Below are 17721 nucleotides of genomic sequence, written 5' to 3'. Positions count from 1 at the left end.
ATTTCCTCCATGTGGGGTCTCCCAGTGTGAAAAATCCCTCTATTAATACAGACCAGTAACTTGTCTCTAATTTATAGTCTCAGAGAGTTTTGGGGGTATTAGAGTTTAAGTGTTTTGACTATAGTCACATCGATAGCATTCATGAGAGAGAAATTTGAACAAGGTTGACCTTGAAGTAACTGTGCTGCACTACCTATTCTTCATAAGTAGCAATGGCCAACCCTCTAGTGGTGGACCATTTTATGCTTCCCTAGGCTTGTCTTTACAATGCAGAGTTCATTGCCTGACCCAGATTTGGAGCTTTCACAGCTTCATCCCAGTAGGATCTACCAAGGTTTGTGCTTCATGGCACTGATTTGGAGAGCACAGGGTCCCCTCTGAACCATAATGAGGCATCAGAGACTGACATTAGTGGAAGTCTTTGTACCATAGGTTTGCAAGAAATCCCCTGTGGTTTCTTCTTTAGTTGATGAACTGGAGCCTTAAACTTGGGGCAGCAGACTCTGCTATTTATTGTTGGTGTGACCTTGGGTAAGCCCCCTTCCCTCTATGGGCCTTGGTTTTCTCATCTGTCAAATGAATGGTTGGAGTAAACCATCTTGAATCCTTCTAAACTCTGAATCCTATAATCCTGTGACTTGCAAAACAAAGACCATCACAAGCTCCAGACAGCGCCTATCTATCTGGGATGGAAAATGATGACTGCATAACAGATGCTGAAATGTTGTGGATTCTGTGGTGGCAGCAGCTGCAGTGCTCCCAGAGATGAAGCGATGGGTACATTTAAAAAAATCAATGATAATAATAATAATAATGATAACATAGCAAAAGCTTTCCAGCGTAATTACCACTTGTACTTCATTTCTAATCTCCTAATCCCCAAGGGAAATTATAGGTACAATGAGACAACGGGAGTGATTTGTAAAAGACAATTCAAGAAGCTCAGTTCACCATGCCCTGAGCAGGTGGTTAACGTCCCTGTCACCATCACATGGAGGGGTAGAGGCTCAGCGCATCATTAGCACTCTGGTCAAAACCAAGAGGCAGTGGTGATAGGCAAGCAGCAGGAAAAGGCAATCACATGATTCAGCTCTGAGGTAGCTATAAAACAACACTGTGATCCACAGGGAATCTGAGAATTGTAGAATCTCAGAGTTGGAAGGGTCCTTGGAGGTCATCTAGTCCAATATGTAGTCAGCATATTGGGTAGAAGAGTTACTGAAGGCATGAAGACCAGTCAAAAGTCTATCACAGTAATCAAGGTTAGAAGAAAATATGGTCCAAATTAGGATAGAGGCAGTAGGAATGACCCATGGGGGGAGGAGGGAGTGGGGGGATTGATAATGAAAAATGTTGTGGAGGCATAATGAATCTACTAGAAGGTGGGAATTGGTTTGAAGTAGGGGTGAGGGAAAGGGAAGAGTCAGGGATTATTCTTCCTTATATCATGGTGAATGTCTTTCGCAGCCATCCTGTGTTTCTCTGCAATCTCAGCCTTCAGATTCTGCTCTCTGCTGGGATGTGGCAGCAGTTTCTTCTACAGCATTCCTGATAGCCTTTACTCATTACCTTATGGTGTGACTCATTTTACCTTTAGTCAGCCTTAATTATAAGGAAGTTTTTCATTTTTTTTTACCCATTGCTCCCAATTTTTCCCTTTGGGGCCAAAAATAAGTATAATTCCTCTACCATATGACAACCCTTTAAATACTTGAAAACAGCAACCATGTTCTACCCACCACTCACCCACATCCCAATCAGTGGCCTTTTCCTCTAATAAAGTATCACCAGTTGCTTAAACACATCCTTGGATGATATGGTTTCCAGTCCCTTCATTCTGCTGGTAATCCTCATTTAGATCCACCACTACTGGTCAATGTACTTCCTACAACATGGCACTCCAAAGTGAATATACTGCAGATATAGTCTCACCATGGGCATTATACTGAGGTTATTTGGCTGCCATGTTCACACTGTTAATTCATATGGAACTTATGGTTCATTGGAAGCCTTAACTTGTATCTCTGCCATTGATTTTTTGAACCAAAGGTTAGAATTTTACATTTATCTCTTTGAAATTTCATTAGATTTGGCCCACTATTCCAGCCTTTTTAGATCTTTTTAGATCTTGTTTTACTTGACCAACATGTGAGACATTCTGCATCTCCATGTGTCATTCATAAATCTGACCAAAGTCATGGTTGACTTCCCCTAAATGCTTAAGTTTTCCAGTCAGGACATAATTGTCTTCTCATTGATATGTTCATAATTTTAAATATCCAAATACAAAGTAACATCATGAAGTTGGAAGAGCACTACACTTGGAGTTAGGGGACCTGGGCCCAAGTCCAAGCTTTGTCACTAACTTACTATGTGACCTTGGTGAGTATGGGATTTGCCCCCTCTAGGCCTTGAGTTTCTCTCCTGTAAGTGATGGTATTAGAAACTAGGTTTGCTATTCTCTGTTCCAGGGTCATTTCTGGCTTGGGGATTCTATGTTCTATGTGTTGATATTTTATATTCTGGAGTTCTCCCATCTCTGACATTGTATGTTCCTTGTTTTAAGTCTTTCCAACTCTGATTATCTGTGACTGATCTGGTCCTATCACCGTATATCTATGCCAAGCTAAGCCTTCAGTACATCCCATGAATTCTTTGATTCTACAAAATATCTTCACCTTCTACTTAAAAGCAGGCCTTGAAGAAAGAAAGAAAACCAGGCCTTGGAACGGTGTAGTCTCTGTCTGAGTTAATAAAGTTCAGAGAATTTCCTCCCACTTCCCAGCTGGACCCCACATTCTTGCCTAAATGGCAAAACTGCTATGAATCCCTGCCTTTCCCCTATGAGTCTAATTCCTCAGGCAGGGCCCTGCTGCTCTGTGCCACTGCCCTGCTGATTGCACAAGGGACACCAAAGGGATGATGTTAGCAACAGCATAACCCAGAGCTGCTGCCACATCCCTGCAGAGAGCAGAATCTGAAGGCTGAGATTGCAGAGAAACACAGGATGGCTGCGAAAGACATTCACCATGATATAAGGAAGAATAATCCCTGACCCTCCCCTTTCCCTCACCCCTACTTCAAACCAATTCCCACCTTCTAGTAGATTCATTATGCCTCCACAACATTTTTCATTATCAATCCTCCCACTCCCTCTCCCCCCATGAGTCATTCCTACTGCCTCTATCCTAATTTGGACCACATTTTCTTCTAACCTTGATTACTGTGATAGTCTTTTGACTGGTCTTCATGCCTTCAGTAACTCTCCTACCTAATCCATTCTTTACATACTACCAAGATAATTTTTTTCTAATACAAAGTTCTAGTGACATCACTCTCTTGCTCAAAGTCTTTCAATTACTGCCAACTGTCTCCAGAATAAAGTACCTGCTGTTGATCCTGGCAGTCAAGGTCCTACCTTACTGGCCTTATTTTATACTATATCACCCTTCAGTTACTCTATACTTAGCTAAACTGGCTCACTCTCTTTTGTCCCCAGGGTCAAGAGAGACAGCATCACGTCTTCAAGATGTCTCACATATGTCCTCCCATAGAGGGGGTGTCATACTTGTTCTGATTGGCCTCAAAGAGCAGAATTAGAAGCAATGGGTAGTGGTTGCAAAGGGATGGGTTTAGGATTGATATAAGAAAGAATGAACAATTTTAGCTACCTAAAATGGAAGGTATTACCTTGGAAGGTAGTGAGTTCCCTGTCACTGGAGACTTTTAAGGAAAAGGCTGAATGACCATTTGTAGGGGATATTGTAAAGATCATTGATGTACAGGTTCGTGTTAGAGGAGATGGCAACTGTGATTCTGCTGCTTTTCAGGAAAGCTTTCCTGATGACCTTTGCTAAAAGTCACCCTTCTACTGTAGGAAGTGATGAACAAGATGTTCTCAGAGAAACCTGGGAAGACTTATATGAGCTGATGCAAAGTGAAATGTACTGTGTACAAAGTAACAGCAATATTGTAGGATGATCAGCTGTTAAGGACTTAGCTATTCTCAGCAGTACAATGATCTGAAACAATTCTGAAAGACTTATGATGAAAAGTGCTATACCTTCCCAGAGAAAGAACTGATGGTATCTGAGTACAGACTGAAGCATACTTTTTTTTAAACTTTCTTTTTCTTAAGTTTTTTGGCTATGTTTTTTCACAATGTGACTATTATGGAAGTGTTTTGCATTACTACACACATATAACCTATATTGAACTGTTTGCCTTCTCAATGGGTAGGGGTGGGGAGGGAGAGAGAGAATTTGGAACTCAAAGTTTTAAAAATGAAATGTTAAAAATTGTTTTTACATGTAACTGGGGAAAAATTTTTAAAAAGATAAAAAATAAAAGTCACCCCTCCTTCCTTGAATTTCTCAAGCCATGCTTCTGCCCCATCCACACTCTAACTTGTATTGTAGCTATTTGTGCATTTATCACCAGCTCCTGAGGGCAGGGTTGAGACACCTTTTGTTCCTCTTTATACCAGGAGAACCAAGTAAAACTTCTTGAATAGAGCAGGTATTAACTGATTTCATGGGAGAATTAAGGTCCAGAGAAGGGATGTGATAACCAAGGTCACAGAACCTAGATCTCTTGTGCTTTTCCCACTAACCTCCATGGTTGGCTCATGGCTCTCACACTGGGAGCTGGGCTGTCTTAAGTGATTTTACTCTTCCAACCCAGGGTTCTTTTCTTACCCAGAACGATCCACTAAAGTCTCTCTTTTCCATGGGAAGGGCATAGGGCTCCTGTCTAGCTCCTCCCCTACCTTCCAGTTTTATGTCTGTTGCAATCTTTCTTTCAGACTGCCATGGAATCAAATGACAGAACCTAAGGAGCTGGATATTCCTGGAATTCTCCCCCCCATCCATCGTCATCCTGCTCTGCTGGAGGCACCTCCTGCTGCCAGGGCAAGACTCACCAACCACTCGCATGGGGATGGGAACAAACTTGGAGCACTATGGAGAACCTTCAGGGCCCTGACCTCAATTACAGTGCCATTCAAAAGTTATTCCCTATCTCCATCAACTTGCACCAACAGTATCTTCTTTCCTCAGAAGCAACGGTCATTCCAACACAGCCTTCTTTCCTTACAGAAATCGCTACTCACACGTGGGCACACAGGTTCATGTATGTGCATAACACACATTCTCACAACTGTACACATATGTGCTCTTACATGCCCATAGTCATATAAACAATGCACATAGAGCATTTGTCCACACATCGACACAAACATTACACATACATGCATTCACAGTGTTCCCATGCTTGCACATACAAGGTTTGCACTCATGTTCACTTATGTACTCACATATGCACGTTCCCACTTGTCCTCACACACACAAACATTTGCTTGCCCCATTTTCTCTTTGTTGGATTGTATGTGGTGCTATACAATGTTTCCAATTCATTTCCTATTTTTCTTCCTGAAACGCCAGCGATAACTAGCTCCCTAATGCATTCTCTGGCAACCTCCCCTATAATTCAGTTTGCACCTTCTCCTCTCTCCATATATCTCAATAGATAATTAGCAAGCCTGATACTTAGGAAAATGAGTCTTTCTTTCCCCGTAATCTCAGGACTCTGCTAATAAATGCAGACTTGGAGATATCTGTGTGTGCTCTTGTCAGTTCCCCCATTCCACTCCGATTGGAACCAGGTTCTGCTATGATCATCTATACCGTGTTACAGGAACACTGATATGAAAATAAATATGCTTCAGGGACCCATTTTAATTAAAACTTGTCCCATTAAACTCAAATTAGATCTACCAAGAATACTTGCTGACAAGAAGGTGATCTTGGGCTGCATTAACAAAAGTCCACCATCCACAGCAAAGGAAGTGATAAGCCTGTAGTCTTCTGATCAGACCACATAGAGAGTACTGTATTCCGTTATGGGGGTGCCACACTTCAAGAAGAATAGCAGGAATTGGAAAACTGGCAATGAGGCTGGGGCATGTTACTAGAGCCCATGCCATATGAGGAATAGGGAAAGAAAGTAGGAATGTTTAACCTGGAGAAGATTTGGGAGTTGGAGTGCGTGTGTGTGTGTGTGTGTGTGTGTGTGTGTGTGTGTGTGTGCGTGTATTCGGGAGGGTGTTTATGATCACTGCTTTTAAGTATTTAATGAGCTGTCACTCCAAGAATTATCCATATTCTGTTTGGTCCCAGAGGGCAGAAATAGCAGTAAAGGGAGAGAATTTACAGGGAGGCTTCTTTTAGCTCAAAATAGCAGGATCTTCCTGACAACCCAAACTGTTTAAAAAAGGAATGGACTGACCTGTTATATATGTAACTTGAACTTGAAATGTTCAGGCTGGATGATTTACCAGGTATTCTTACATTGGGTGGGAGTTTGGACTAAACATTCTCTGAGATCCCTTTCAACTCAGAGATTGTAGGATTCTGTGAATTTAGGTCTATGTCTGGTACTTTGTTAATTAAGGTGGCTGGTTTTGATTTGGGTGGGATGAAGAAAAACTGCACTGAGTCATATTGTTTTGGCTTATTGCTTATTGGAAGATGTGCAACTGTCTTGTAGCAACTGTGGACTCATCATGATTCAGGTATTGGAAACAGAGACTATGAAGCCAGCCTCTGTCTCCTAGAGATGTTCCCTCAAAACAGTATCTGGCACAATCTTCCCAATTCTCATTCCCATCACTGCCACCATTGTTGTCATCACCGCCAGCCTCTTTTTCTGGCCCCATGATATGATGGGTTTCTTGACCACTGTTATAGGATATAGAAAACCATGTCACAGCCTCCTCACCCACACTCATTCTGCACTTCCCACACAGACTGCTTGCCCATCTTTCCCCACAACCTTGAGGAAAATTCTATCCATTCTTCAAAACCCTACTTTTACAGCACTTCCCAAGAAAGTCTTCTTTGAACACTGTGTTCTCTCTTTACTCTGTGGTCTTATTAATCTTTAGGTCTGTGTTACTCATCTCATCTCGTAATCACCTATAATGAGAATCTCGGTGTTGGAAGGGGCTTCAGAAGTCACCTGAATTGTAAATTCCTTCTACGACACCGTCCACAAGGGGTCGCCACAACTGTCTTAGATTATCAGGCAACTGTTTGACGTCTATTAATTCAGTTAGTGCAGTGACTTGGGAGGCTCTATTCCCAGCTCAGTTCCTCATTCCCTTTGTGATCCTGCCCTCGAGTGCATGAATGAAGCCTTCGGCTTCCCGAGGATAGGGACAATTTCTTTTGTAGCACCTCCAGTGTCAGACACAGTGTTGAACATGAAGCAGGCCCTCAGTCATTATTTATTTAACTGAACCAAAGCCCGAGGGGACAGTCAGAGTAGTACAGTGCTGAGAACGCTAGACTTGGCCTTAGAAGACCTGAATCTGAATCCTGGTTCTGCATTTTCCTGTGGCTGGGTGATTCACTTCATGAAACCTTTCAGCCTCATTGTCCTCATCCATAAAATGGGAATAATACTCTGTCTCCCAGGGTTATTGTAAAGAAAGGGTTTCATAAACTTTAAAGAGTTATAAAATCATGATTTGTGTTATATGATACATATCTATGTGTAGATGTGAATATTTATGTGTATATGTAGATAGATAAAACTTACTTCTCTGGTACTTTGTTTATGAAGCATTTTTCTCATACACAACATGCATGCACCCCCCCCCACACACACACAGAGCATGTTTCTTACTACCAAGTAGCTGTGTAGAGGGAATGCAGTTCTTCAGCTATCCAATCACAATCCCATCCCCTTTTTAAAGGCACCTCTAGGCAAAATGGTGGCCAGTTATGAACGACCTATCACTAGGGGCCCCTACAGCTGCCAGATTAGATTACGAAGTGGGACTAGGTGGGCTCTTCTGACTGAGATGGTCGTTATCATTATAATTCCTTTAACTTAGATTGCTTTACCAGGTGGTCAACAGAAGTATGCTCAGATAGACTCAGTTAAGAACTATTCTCCTTGTCTTCTGTGAGATTTGTTATCCACATAGGCTTATCTGATTTGCACTTGTAAAGAACTCTATAGATCATGTAATCCAACTGTCCCATTTTATATGGTGTTCTCTTTTAAGTTTTACTAACCAGGAAATCCTCTAATAATGGTGAAGTTAGTTTGTGTAGAAAGAGAACATACCAACACCCAGGGACCAGTCCTCCAATATGGTGGCTTCACTAACTTTCCCTTTTATTAGATTTTCTCTTATGGTGTTAGGAGAAGCAGAATTCTTTGGGGTGTGTATGTGGGGAGGTAGGGGAACGTCTCTCTCCTTCCAAGCAAACAGGAGAGTTTACTAGCCATTTCTGTTTTTATAAAGACTCTGATTCAGACCTGGGCACAGGATGCTGTATGGTAGAAGTCTTGGTATGAATATCCAGGATTAGCTGGTAAGGAGGAGACACAAATGGTCTATATAACACGACCTATTGCCAAGGCCCAGACCATTGAGAAATCATTTCCAGCCTACCCAAAAAGTAAATGATGTTGATCACAAATCTGCTATTTTGAATGAGTGCATGTCCAAATCAGGTTTTGGTGTTCCACACCAGAAATTCTTCCTTACTCATGAACTTCCAACATGGGAACTAAGTTTTAAAGCAGATGATAGGATCCTAAATTATGAATCATTTTCCTTCTCTGGGGACAAAACTAAAGCAGGTGGTTATCTGATTGGGAGGGGCTGCTATATCAAACTTGGCTTGGCTATCTCCCCAGCACTGAACGCTTTCCCCAATCTTGTACCGTTTCAGTGTCTCTTAGAATGATCTACGCTCTCTGAAACAGGATGCTGTCTGCCTGATAAGGAAAACACCATCACTCCGCTTAACGCTATCCCACGGCAGTATCAACAGCGAGAGCTAAGAGGGAGAGGCAATGACTCCAGCCATGGGGGCGGAGGAGGAGTGAAATGCTTCAGCAACTGGCCATATATTCAGCTGCACAGCTAGCCCATGCTCCTCTGATGAGGAATTATAGGAAATAGGAATGTTACAGTGATTCTTCAACCCCCAGCTGACCTGTAAAGGCAATTACGACACTTTTCTTACTGCTAGCATCAATCTCCTGGAGCAGCACATGCATGAAGGCCCCCAGCTATGGAAATGCCTGACCAGGAAACAAATTCCCTGTTCCCTCTTTGGTTGGGAGCACATTCCAAGGTTGCTGGAGGCCTTATGCTTGCAAATGACTATCATGGCACCATGGATGGGATTTTAAAACATTTTCAAGTAGACTTTATTATAAAATATTGTCATTCAAAGAGTACAGAATGCAATAAACCAAATACAGAATGGAATTATATCCTGCTTCTCATTCTCACCTAAATTTCTCAGTGACTAACAGGAATTAAAATCTACTCCCTTTGTAAACCCCAGGGCCCAGAGATTACTCCAAGGAGCTTACTCCTGGTAGATGGAGCTGAGCTCTCCTAGGTAGAAGCAGAGCCTCCACTGGCTTAGGTCATTGCTCAGCCTTTCAGAAGTCTATGCCCAAACTCAGAAACAGTCAGTCACAGACTCAGACTGTGAGGGAGCAAAAATATCCAAGACAAATTAAGCTGAGCTGGACTGGGACATTTCTTCAGAAAATTCAGAGATACCCTTCCACTAATAAATGCTAAGATCCAGCTTGTCAAAGACCTTCGATTTCCAGGGAACTTGGTGCCAGCCAGGAGTTAGGCTCTCGTTCACTCAGGTGTCACTGGACATTTGTAGGGCAGGGATGGGGAGGCTGGTACCAGGTGGCTGGTCCAGGACAGGTCTGGTTGACTCAGAGCAAGCACAATAAACTGTTCCACATACAAATCGCTCAGAAGTGGAATTCACTGCATATAGCTAGAATATTCTGCTTGTTCGAGAGAGGTCATGGGCTACGGCTCTAGACCTTACGCCCATAGAAATCAGCTGGTCTTCTGTAGCCTCTGTCTCTGTAAGAGGAAGTAGGATGCCAAGAGAGTGCGCAAGCTTTTTATGGGGAGGAGAGATAATAAGGGTTACTAGGGCCCAAGATACAGCAATGACTTAGGGAGAGGAGTACACAGAGCTAGCCCATGGATCTCCAAGAATTCCTTGGGAGAGCACAGAGGCTGTGGAACTGCTTACAGAAGCCACAGTAATTACCTAAACCTTCGGATACCAATTATTTGTAGGCTGAGGGGGAAAGAGGAGTTCTTTGTGACACCATCAACCTTCTACTTATTGAATGTACCTAATAATTCCAGATAATAAAATATTCAATTTTTTTGCTAGTGAGGTAGAGAAAAGTTTATTGTACTAGCTACTGAATAGGGCTGAGGAAAGTAAGCACAAGAATATAAGACAAATACTGTACATAGCCTTACTTTGAAGAAAAAAAGGTGAAGAAAACTGACTTCACCAATAAGCACTAAAGTGATAATCATTTCCTGAACAGAAATCAAAATCAAACTTAAGACAGCTTACTGAAAAGAATTCAGGATCCTGAAAGGGAAAATTTAACTATATGAGAGCCCTTTTGAGCAGTGAATTACCAACTAATTGCTTTTCTAAATGACTTTAGCACTTGTGAATTGGGGTTGCAGGAAAAGCACAAGGAACTCAAAGTCTTTATCTTTCTTTGCTGTACAGGACCCCACAGCCACAAGTTGGCCTAGTGGGTCAATGGCCAGTGTGGAAATCCTGCAGGTGGAGAGATAGTAATGGTCAACTTCCACCCCCTGGCCATCTCCATCTGCTGAAAGGGGCTCCAAAAGGTACTCATTGTGTCCTTTTAGGTAGTGAGGTATCTTCTTGACTCAGGGACCAGAGTTAGAAAGACCTGAAGCACATGCCATCAAGGGTGTGGCACTCATGAATTTTGGGGTTTTGTATCTTGGTGGGCCTGGGTTTGGTTCTCTGGTGACTTATGACTTATATCAGGGTCCTCAAGTGTCTTCTGTCTCTAAGGCTGTCTTCTAGAAGCAAGGCTGGGGAGAATAGTTCTAAAAAGCCAGAGACATTGAGGCTGTATTTAAACACATAGAAGGTATTCTTTTGGGTGCCTTTCTGTACTTGGGGTTTCCCAGGCACTGTCATAAGTGATGGGAAGGGTATTAAAGGGGAAAGGTATGAAAGAAGGAATCATTTCCTCCCCTCCAGAGACACATATCGATCTCCATCCAGAGACGTTTTTGAGAACAAAACTTCCTCGGTCAATTCCAAAGCTTTACTTAATGCAGAGAAAGCATGTCTGAACATAGCACTTACACTGGATTCTCAAACCAGTTTTGCCTCTTGTAGAAATGCATATTAAAGATCAAATGCCTTGAATTCACCTAACCTGGAGCTTCCATGTTGGAGTAAAATTGAATTATTAAAGTATTTCAAAAGCAAAGAGATGCTTTAGCTGTACTCATCATTCAGACACACCACTGAAATATTTTTTTTTTAAAATGGATGGAGGATTTGGCCACACTTTCTGCTCTGGGGAATCTTCCATTGTATAGATTTGTCTGTATCCAGGCAAAAGAAAGCCCATACATGGAACTGGCTGGGACAGCGTGAAGCTCCTTCTGCAGGTACTGGTTGGGAAGGGACTACCCTTTTAAAGCGATGAGAGGTCATCTGGCTCTTTCCCTGAGCATAGCATAGGTTGTTGTCTTCATCAGTTATCCTTTCCTTTGCATTTCTGCTTAGGTTTAAGCCCTTCTCCGATTTCTTTTGGTTCCCTAACTTGTCCTTTCCCTGAATTGAGTCACACTCATTCTCTCCTCTTCAGCCAACCCTAGACCTCAACCTTCTATATATCTCTTGCCTGAGCTGGTGTTTGATCTGCATTTACACGGCCTGGACGACATACCTACTTTTTTGCCTTGACCGATGATGCCTCTCTGTTACACAGTAAAGCCTCTCTTGCTCTAGGATTCATGGGATATAAGTGCTGCCGAGAAGATTAAAGCAACCAGCAGTTGGCTCATGGTCATCAGAAGCCAACATGAAATGCAATAGTTGGTTCGCAATCCTGACAGCAGGTAGCATATTAATAGCAGGGCAGGAAGAAGATATGGCCAAGATGCTTAAGAGATACTTTAAAGTAACTCTTAGAAAGAAGAGTTCACCCATGGTGTGATCTTAGCTAAATATGTGTGACTGACAGACAACTTTAAATAGAACTAGGGTAGGGAAAAGCGTATGTAAATTTATGTAGTATAATAGTGCTTTATTTCTCAAACAGCTGGTTTCGTCTAGACCTCAACTCAAACCTACTGAGTGGAATAAATAATTTCTCAAGACCAAAGAGTAATAGTACCCAATTTAACAGCAGCACTTCCTATCCTCAGAAGGGCATGACTCTAAACTGGATTGCTGTAAAAATTAAGAGCAGGATGAGGGCATTGAACCTTCATTTTCAGGCCCTGGGAATCGACAGTTAAAACCCAAAGGCAGAATCAAAGCTGGGGCTGTGCCTTATTTTTTTCCGCAGAAAGCCCTGGCCAGACTCTGGGGCATCAGGGTTGGTGCCCTACAGGAACTTTTATGTGGAAGATGAAAGACTGGTGGGTTACACCTCTTTGAGTATTATTAGTTGAGGGTGATCTCCACTTGTCTAATGAGGCCACCTTCCTAATCAGGTGAATAGAAACTGGTTCTTCAAAGATGGGTTCACTTAGCACTGAACAAAGGCTAAAGGCTAACAGGGATGGTGTGTGGGTTGGTGGGCCCCTAGTGGTCTAATCAGGGATCAGAAGGCCTTTGGAGGAGGCTCTACTAAATCCAGTTTGAAAGGGAAAGTTCAGCCCATTAGGGTGAAGTTGGATGGGCCAATCACTGAGGAGAGCCCCAGGGGCCACCAACGATACTGGCAGACCTATCAGATTTGACAGTGGATCTATCGATAGCCAGGAGGTCCCATTCTGCAGATGACTAACACCTTATTGCCTCTGGCCATTGGGTACATACACAAGGCCCCCTAAGTTCACATTGGCTTCTAGGTTTCACTCCTGCTAGAAGACTCTGAGATGATCTCATAAGAAGGGTTTGGAATGAAACCAGGCTACTACTCTTGATGAAGAGAAAAGTAACTGCTTCTTCCTTGTGGCCCATTTCTAATTAGCCTGAGAGGCCTGCAGAAGCATCTAATTGTTTGGTACAGACTCAGATGGCAAACCCTCAGCCAGCTGGCTAGAAGACGTTTGTGACACAAGGCTAAGGGAAATTAAACAAAACCTTCTGGAAATAGTTTCTCAGTTCAATACACTGACTAGCCACAAAGAAATTCTGCACACAGAAAAATAGACATCCTCTTTTTAGCAGCAGAACAAGTTCAGAATCTGTCCACAAGCTCAGCCAACCTCAATATGTTCATCCTCTCCTCTTTTATGTAAAAGTTAACTAGAATGGGTATTATCTGTTTTTATTGATTTACTCAATACAACCAGAAAGACAATAGCAGGTAGTTAAAAAAAAAACAACTTCTCCTATTTTCCAAGTTTAAAATGAGTTTTTCAAGTAATCTAAGATGACCTAAAAGAACAATGATACACGTGAAGGCTGACAACCTTGTGCTCTATGCCCAGAGCAAAGTGACAAGCATTTTCCTAGCAAAGTCCTCCAGGGCAAAGTGCACACAAGTAGCAGAATCCCCAGGGACCAGTTCTGCCCTCTCACCCTTTTCCCTATAAATATTTGTGGCTTAATTTAAGAATCTTAGGTGAAAACAGAGCAAAAGGGCTCATGAAACCCTCATGAGGGGGCTTTCCGACTCAGACTAAAAAAATACTTACATATATCTCTAGTCAGTGACAACTCTGCTCTGTCAACCCTGTTGTTAATGAGTGTTTGTTAACAGGGTGCATGCTGCTTTAGAAAGAGCTTCAGGTGTAAGCTGATGCAGACAGAGAATTCTGCCCTGACAGAGGGGAGGAGAGCTAAAAGGCTCAACGTAGCCCTGTCCATTTTGTCCCTTATACCCTTGTTCTGCCAAAAGGAATCTGAGCCTTGGCCCTGTGCTGCACTGAGATAAAGGATACCTTATGATTTCTTTTTGATTTTAGATGTGGCAGGGGTTTTGTAGTAGTTTTTTTGTGACAATTTTGGGCTTGGGGTCATGGAGGACTTATCCAACTCTCCCTTTGGTAAAGGTGTAACTGGTTTGGTGGATGGGGAAGCCTGAGGGAACATGTTTTCTGAATTGTCCATACTCCGCTGCGGACTGGTCATTTTTCCACTAGCAGGGACCTAAAAACAAAAGAAAAGTCCAGAGTGAATTTTTCAAAAACCATATTGGATATTGATAAGCAAGAAAACAACTACAAAATTCTTCTGAATGTTCAGAGTTGGAATGCTAGATAGATTTTTAGGTAAAATGAAATAATGTAAGCTTAGTGCTCCGCAAACATTAAATTCCCATATAGACGTCAGTAATTTCCGGTATCTATGTAAAACATTGTTATATAACAACAATGATAGCTAACATATTAGAGTGCTTTAGGATTAGCAAAGTGCTTTCCTCAAAATAAGTCTGGGATACCGAAGGTAGTATATGACCTGCTAATTGCTGTTAATCTGTAGGGGCAGGGACTCAACAATCTGCTATATCATAGCACTCTGCTGACATTTCTTTCTTAAAGGTCACCAAACACCCCCTTATCCCTAAATCCAGACCACTTCTTGGTCCTTTTCCTCTTTGATCTCTATTCTATAGGTGAAGAAACTGAGGTTCAGAGTGGGGAAGTAATTTTCCCAAGGTCACACAATTAGGTGGTGTCTGAAATGGGATGAAATTTGAACTTAAGCCTCCTGACTCCATGTCAAGTACTGTTTCTACAGTACCAAGCTATAAAATAAACATGAAATGTCAGTGAAAACTCCTGTTAACAGCTCCATGGAAGCTCTGAATTGTGGAGTGTTTGATACAATGGGAATTGAATAGGCTCAGTTTCAAATCCTCATCTGAGAAAAGAAAATAGGGGCAGCTAGGTGGCGCAGTGGATAGAGCACTGGCCCTGAAGTCAGGAGGACCTGAGTTCAAATCCAGCCTCAGACCAACACTTGACACTTACTAGCTGTGTGACCCTGGGCAAGTCACTTAACCCCAATTGCCTAAAAACCAAAAAAAAAAAAAAGAAAAGAAAAAGAAAAGAAAATAACACTTATATGGTGAAGTCCACTTTGACCTGACAGCTCTTATCTGATGTCATCAGTATTTAGAGACATTTCTATATAGATTCAGTAATTTAGAGGAATGACTTTAAAAGTGCATTTTGACCCCTGCTCAGAGTGATCCTCTTGTTCGTGCTCAGGAAATACGTTTCCTGAACATCCAGGGGATGTGTTTGGACTGTTTCCTATTTGCTCCCCATCCTCTAGACTGATAGCAGTGTTTACACCTATGTACTCACTCCCCTGCAGACTTGAACTACCTTTTAATGTTGAAAAATGATGAGCCCGGTATGAAGAAGGTAAACTGATTTCCTTCTAGCCACCAAGCATTTAGGAAGGGACTCTTTCCTGTCGTATCTTGCTGTTCCAAGGAAACTACACAAGTAGTCGGCAATTAGAAGGGAACTAAATCACAGTACATTCATGTTCATTTAAAAAAAAACCCTTTCTTTTGACCCTTCTAATACCTCATATCTCTGCTCTTTTCATCACCAAACTCCTTAAAAAGTTATCTACATTTGATATCTCCCTTGTTTGACCACCATCTGAGGGAGGACGCACGGCTACCCCTACCACCATAAAAGAAAACGATTCCAGGTTGATACCATGCGTGTGATAAACTTCCAGCTACCAAGGCTTTGGGGTTCATAGGGCAGACAATTTGCAGGAGGGACCTCAGATGTTAAAGAGTCCAAACTCCTCACTTTACAGATCAGGGAACTGAGGTTTTAAGTGGCTTGTCCAAGATCAGGATTTGATCCTTGACCAGTACTCCATCCACCATGCTGCCATTTACTTACAACATGGGGAAGCAGAAAAGATAATCCAAAGACCTGAATTCAAACCACATTTCAGATGCTTTCTACTGGGATGACCTTGGGAAATTCATTTCTTGTCTCTAAACTGCTTGGACGGCATGTGAGGTTGTCAAATGCTTTGCTGAAGCCTCAGTATTCTACATCCCTTGATCTTGCGGCCAAAAGGAAATAAAATTTATTTTGCGTGACCTATTTCTTGACAAAGTGATGTTAACTCTTGGTGATCATCACTTCTATTTCTAAATGCTCACAAACCATCTCTTTAACAATATAGTCTAGACTTTTACTAGCAACAGAAGTCAAGCTTATTGGCCTAAAGTTTTCTGACTCCGTTCTCTTTCCTTTTTATGAAAGTTGGGACATTTGTTCTCCAGCTCCAGATCACCAATAGTGGGGTGAGTCATCTAGGTTTCTCCCAGACTCAGTTTACTCCTAATCTAGCCTTCTATACTAGCTGCTTCTGTGAACTCCTAGCTTTATTCTCAGCAATGCTCATTCCTTTGGACTTTGTCATCTTCTTCCTCCCCTCTACCCATCCCCACCCAAGAAGATTTCTCTCTCTTTATCCAGATCTACTAAGTGCAGCTAATTTCTAGAATACTGTAGGGGGCAGGGTACTAAAACCCTTCTGTACCACTCTTATTGATATTGCTTTCTCAAAAGTCACCCAAGTCCTATCACCAAAAATTCAGGCCTCTTCTTGGTCCCTTTCTTCTTTGATCACTCTATAGCATTTGAGACAGTTGACCACAGTGTCATTTATTCTGCCTTGTACTGTAGTTGTTTGCAAATATTTCCTACACTAAGCTATATAATGATAAGTTTCTTTGGGGGGAGTGGGGGTCCTATGTTCTATCTATCTTTTTTAATTCTGTTGCCTGGCATAGGACCTTGAAAATGGCAGGGTCTTGATAAATGTGTGTTGAATTATATGCTACATGCAAAACATTCATCAACAGAATGAGACGTAGCTAATCCCTGACCTCATGGAATTTATAGGGGGAAGACTAGAGGGATACGATTAATTGGAACTGTAGGTGAAGAGCTCAGGAGAGAAGTCAGGGCTGGAGATATAGATCTGAGAGTCATCCAAATAGACCTGATCTTAGAAGTCTTAGGAATATGTGAGTTTGCCAAAGCAGAGAGTATGGAGGAGGGCATGAGATGACCTTTGCCAGGAAAGAGGAGACCATGAAGGAAGGGCTTCTGTGATACCATATGCAGCTGGTTCTCCTCCCACTTCCCTGATTTTGCCTTTTCTGCCTCCTTTGCTAGCTGATTCTTCATAAAAGTTCTATATCCCATTAATAATAATAACTAACCTTTATATATTGCTTTATGTATATTATCTTATTTAATCTTCACAACAACCCAGTAAAGTAGATGCTGTTATTATCCCCATTTTACAGAGGAGGAAACTAAGATGGAGAGAAATTAAATAACTTATGCAAGGTTACATCTACTAAGTGTCTAAGGCAGAATTTAATCTCAGGCATTTCTGACTGCAGTCCAATACTCAATCCATGGCACCACCAAGCTGCTTAAGACGAACGTTGTCCAAAGGTCATCTCACGGAGCATGGTGAAGAAAAATATCCAGAGGGGCAGCTAGGTGGTGCAGTGGATAAGTTCTGGCCTTGGAGTCAGGAGGACCTGAGTTCAAATCCGACCTCAGACACATGACACTTACTAGCTATGTGACCCTGGGCAAGTCACTTAACCCCAATTGCTTCACCAAAAAGGCAAAGAAAGAAAGAAAGAAAGAAAGAAAGAAAGAAAGAAAGAAAGAAA

General features: G+C 42.0%; 1 protein-coding gene across 1 annotated transcript in view; it reads right to left on the bottom strand.

The window, feature by feature from the left end:
* Positions 1-9268: 9268 nt before the first annotated feature.
* The window catches only part of STK33 (serine/threonine kinase 33), a 186816-nt gene continuing 178363 nt past the window's right edge, over positions 9269-17721 (bottom strand). The window contains exon 16 of the mRNA XM_027852566.1: positions 9269-14189. Within this exon, the coding sequence (XP_027708367.1) occupies positions 13983-14189 (207 nt within the window). The 3' untranslated portion in view covers positions 9269-13982. The remainder of the gene's footprint in view (positions 14190-17721) is intronic.

The sequence above is a fragment of the Vombatus ursinus genome, unplaced genomic scaffold (assembly GCF_900497805.2).
Source record: "Vombatus ursinus unplaced genomic scaffold, bare-nosed wombat genome assembly UNPS02009770.1, whole genome shotgun sequence".
Classification (NCBI taxonomy): domain Eukaryota; kingdom Metazoa; phylum Chordata; class Mammalia; order Diprotodontia; family Vombatidae; genus Vombatus; species Vombatus ursinus.
This window is presented reverse-complemented; position numbering and strand designations above follow the sequence as displayed.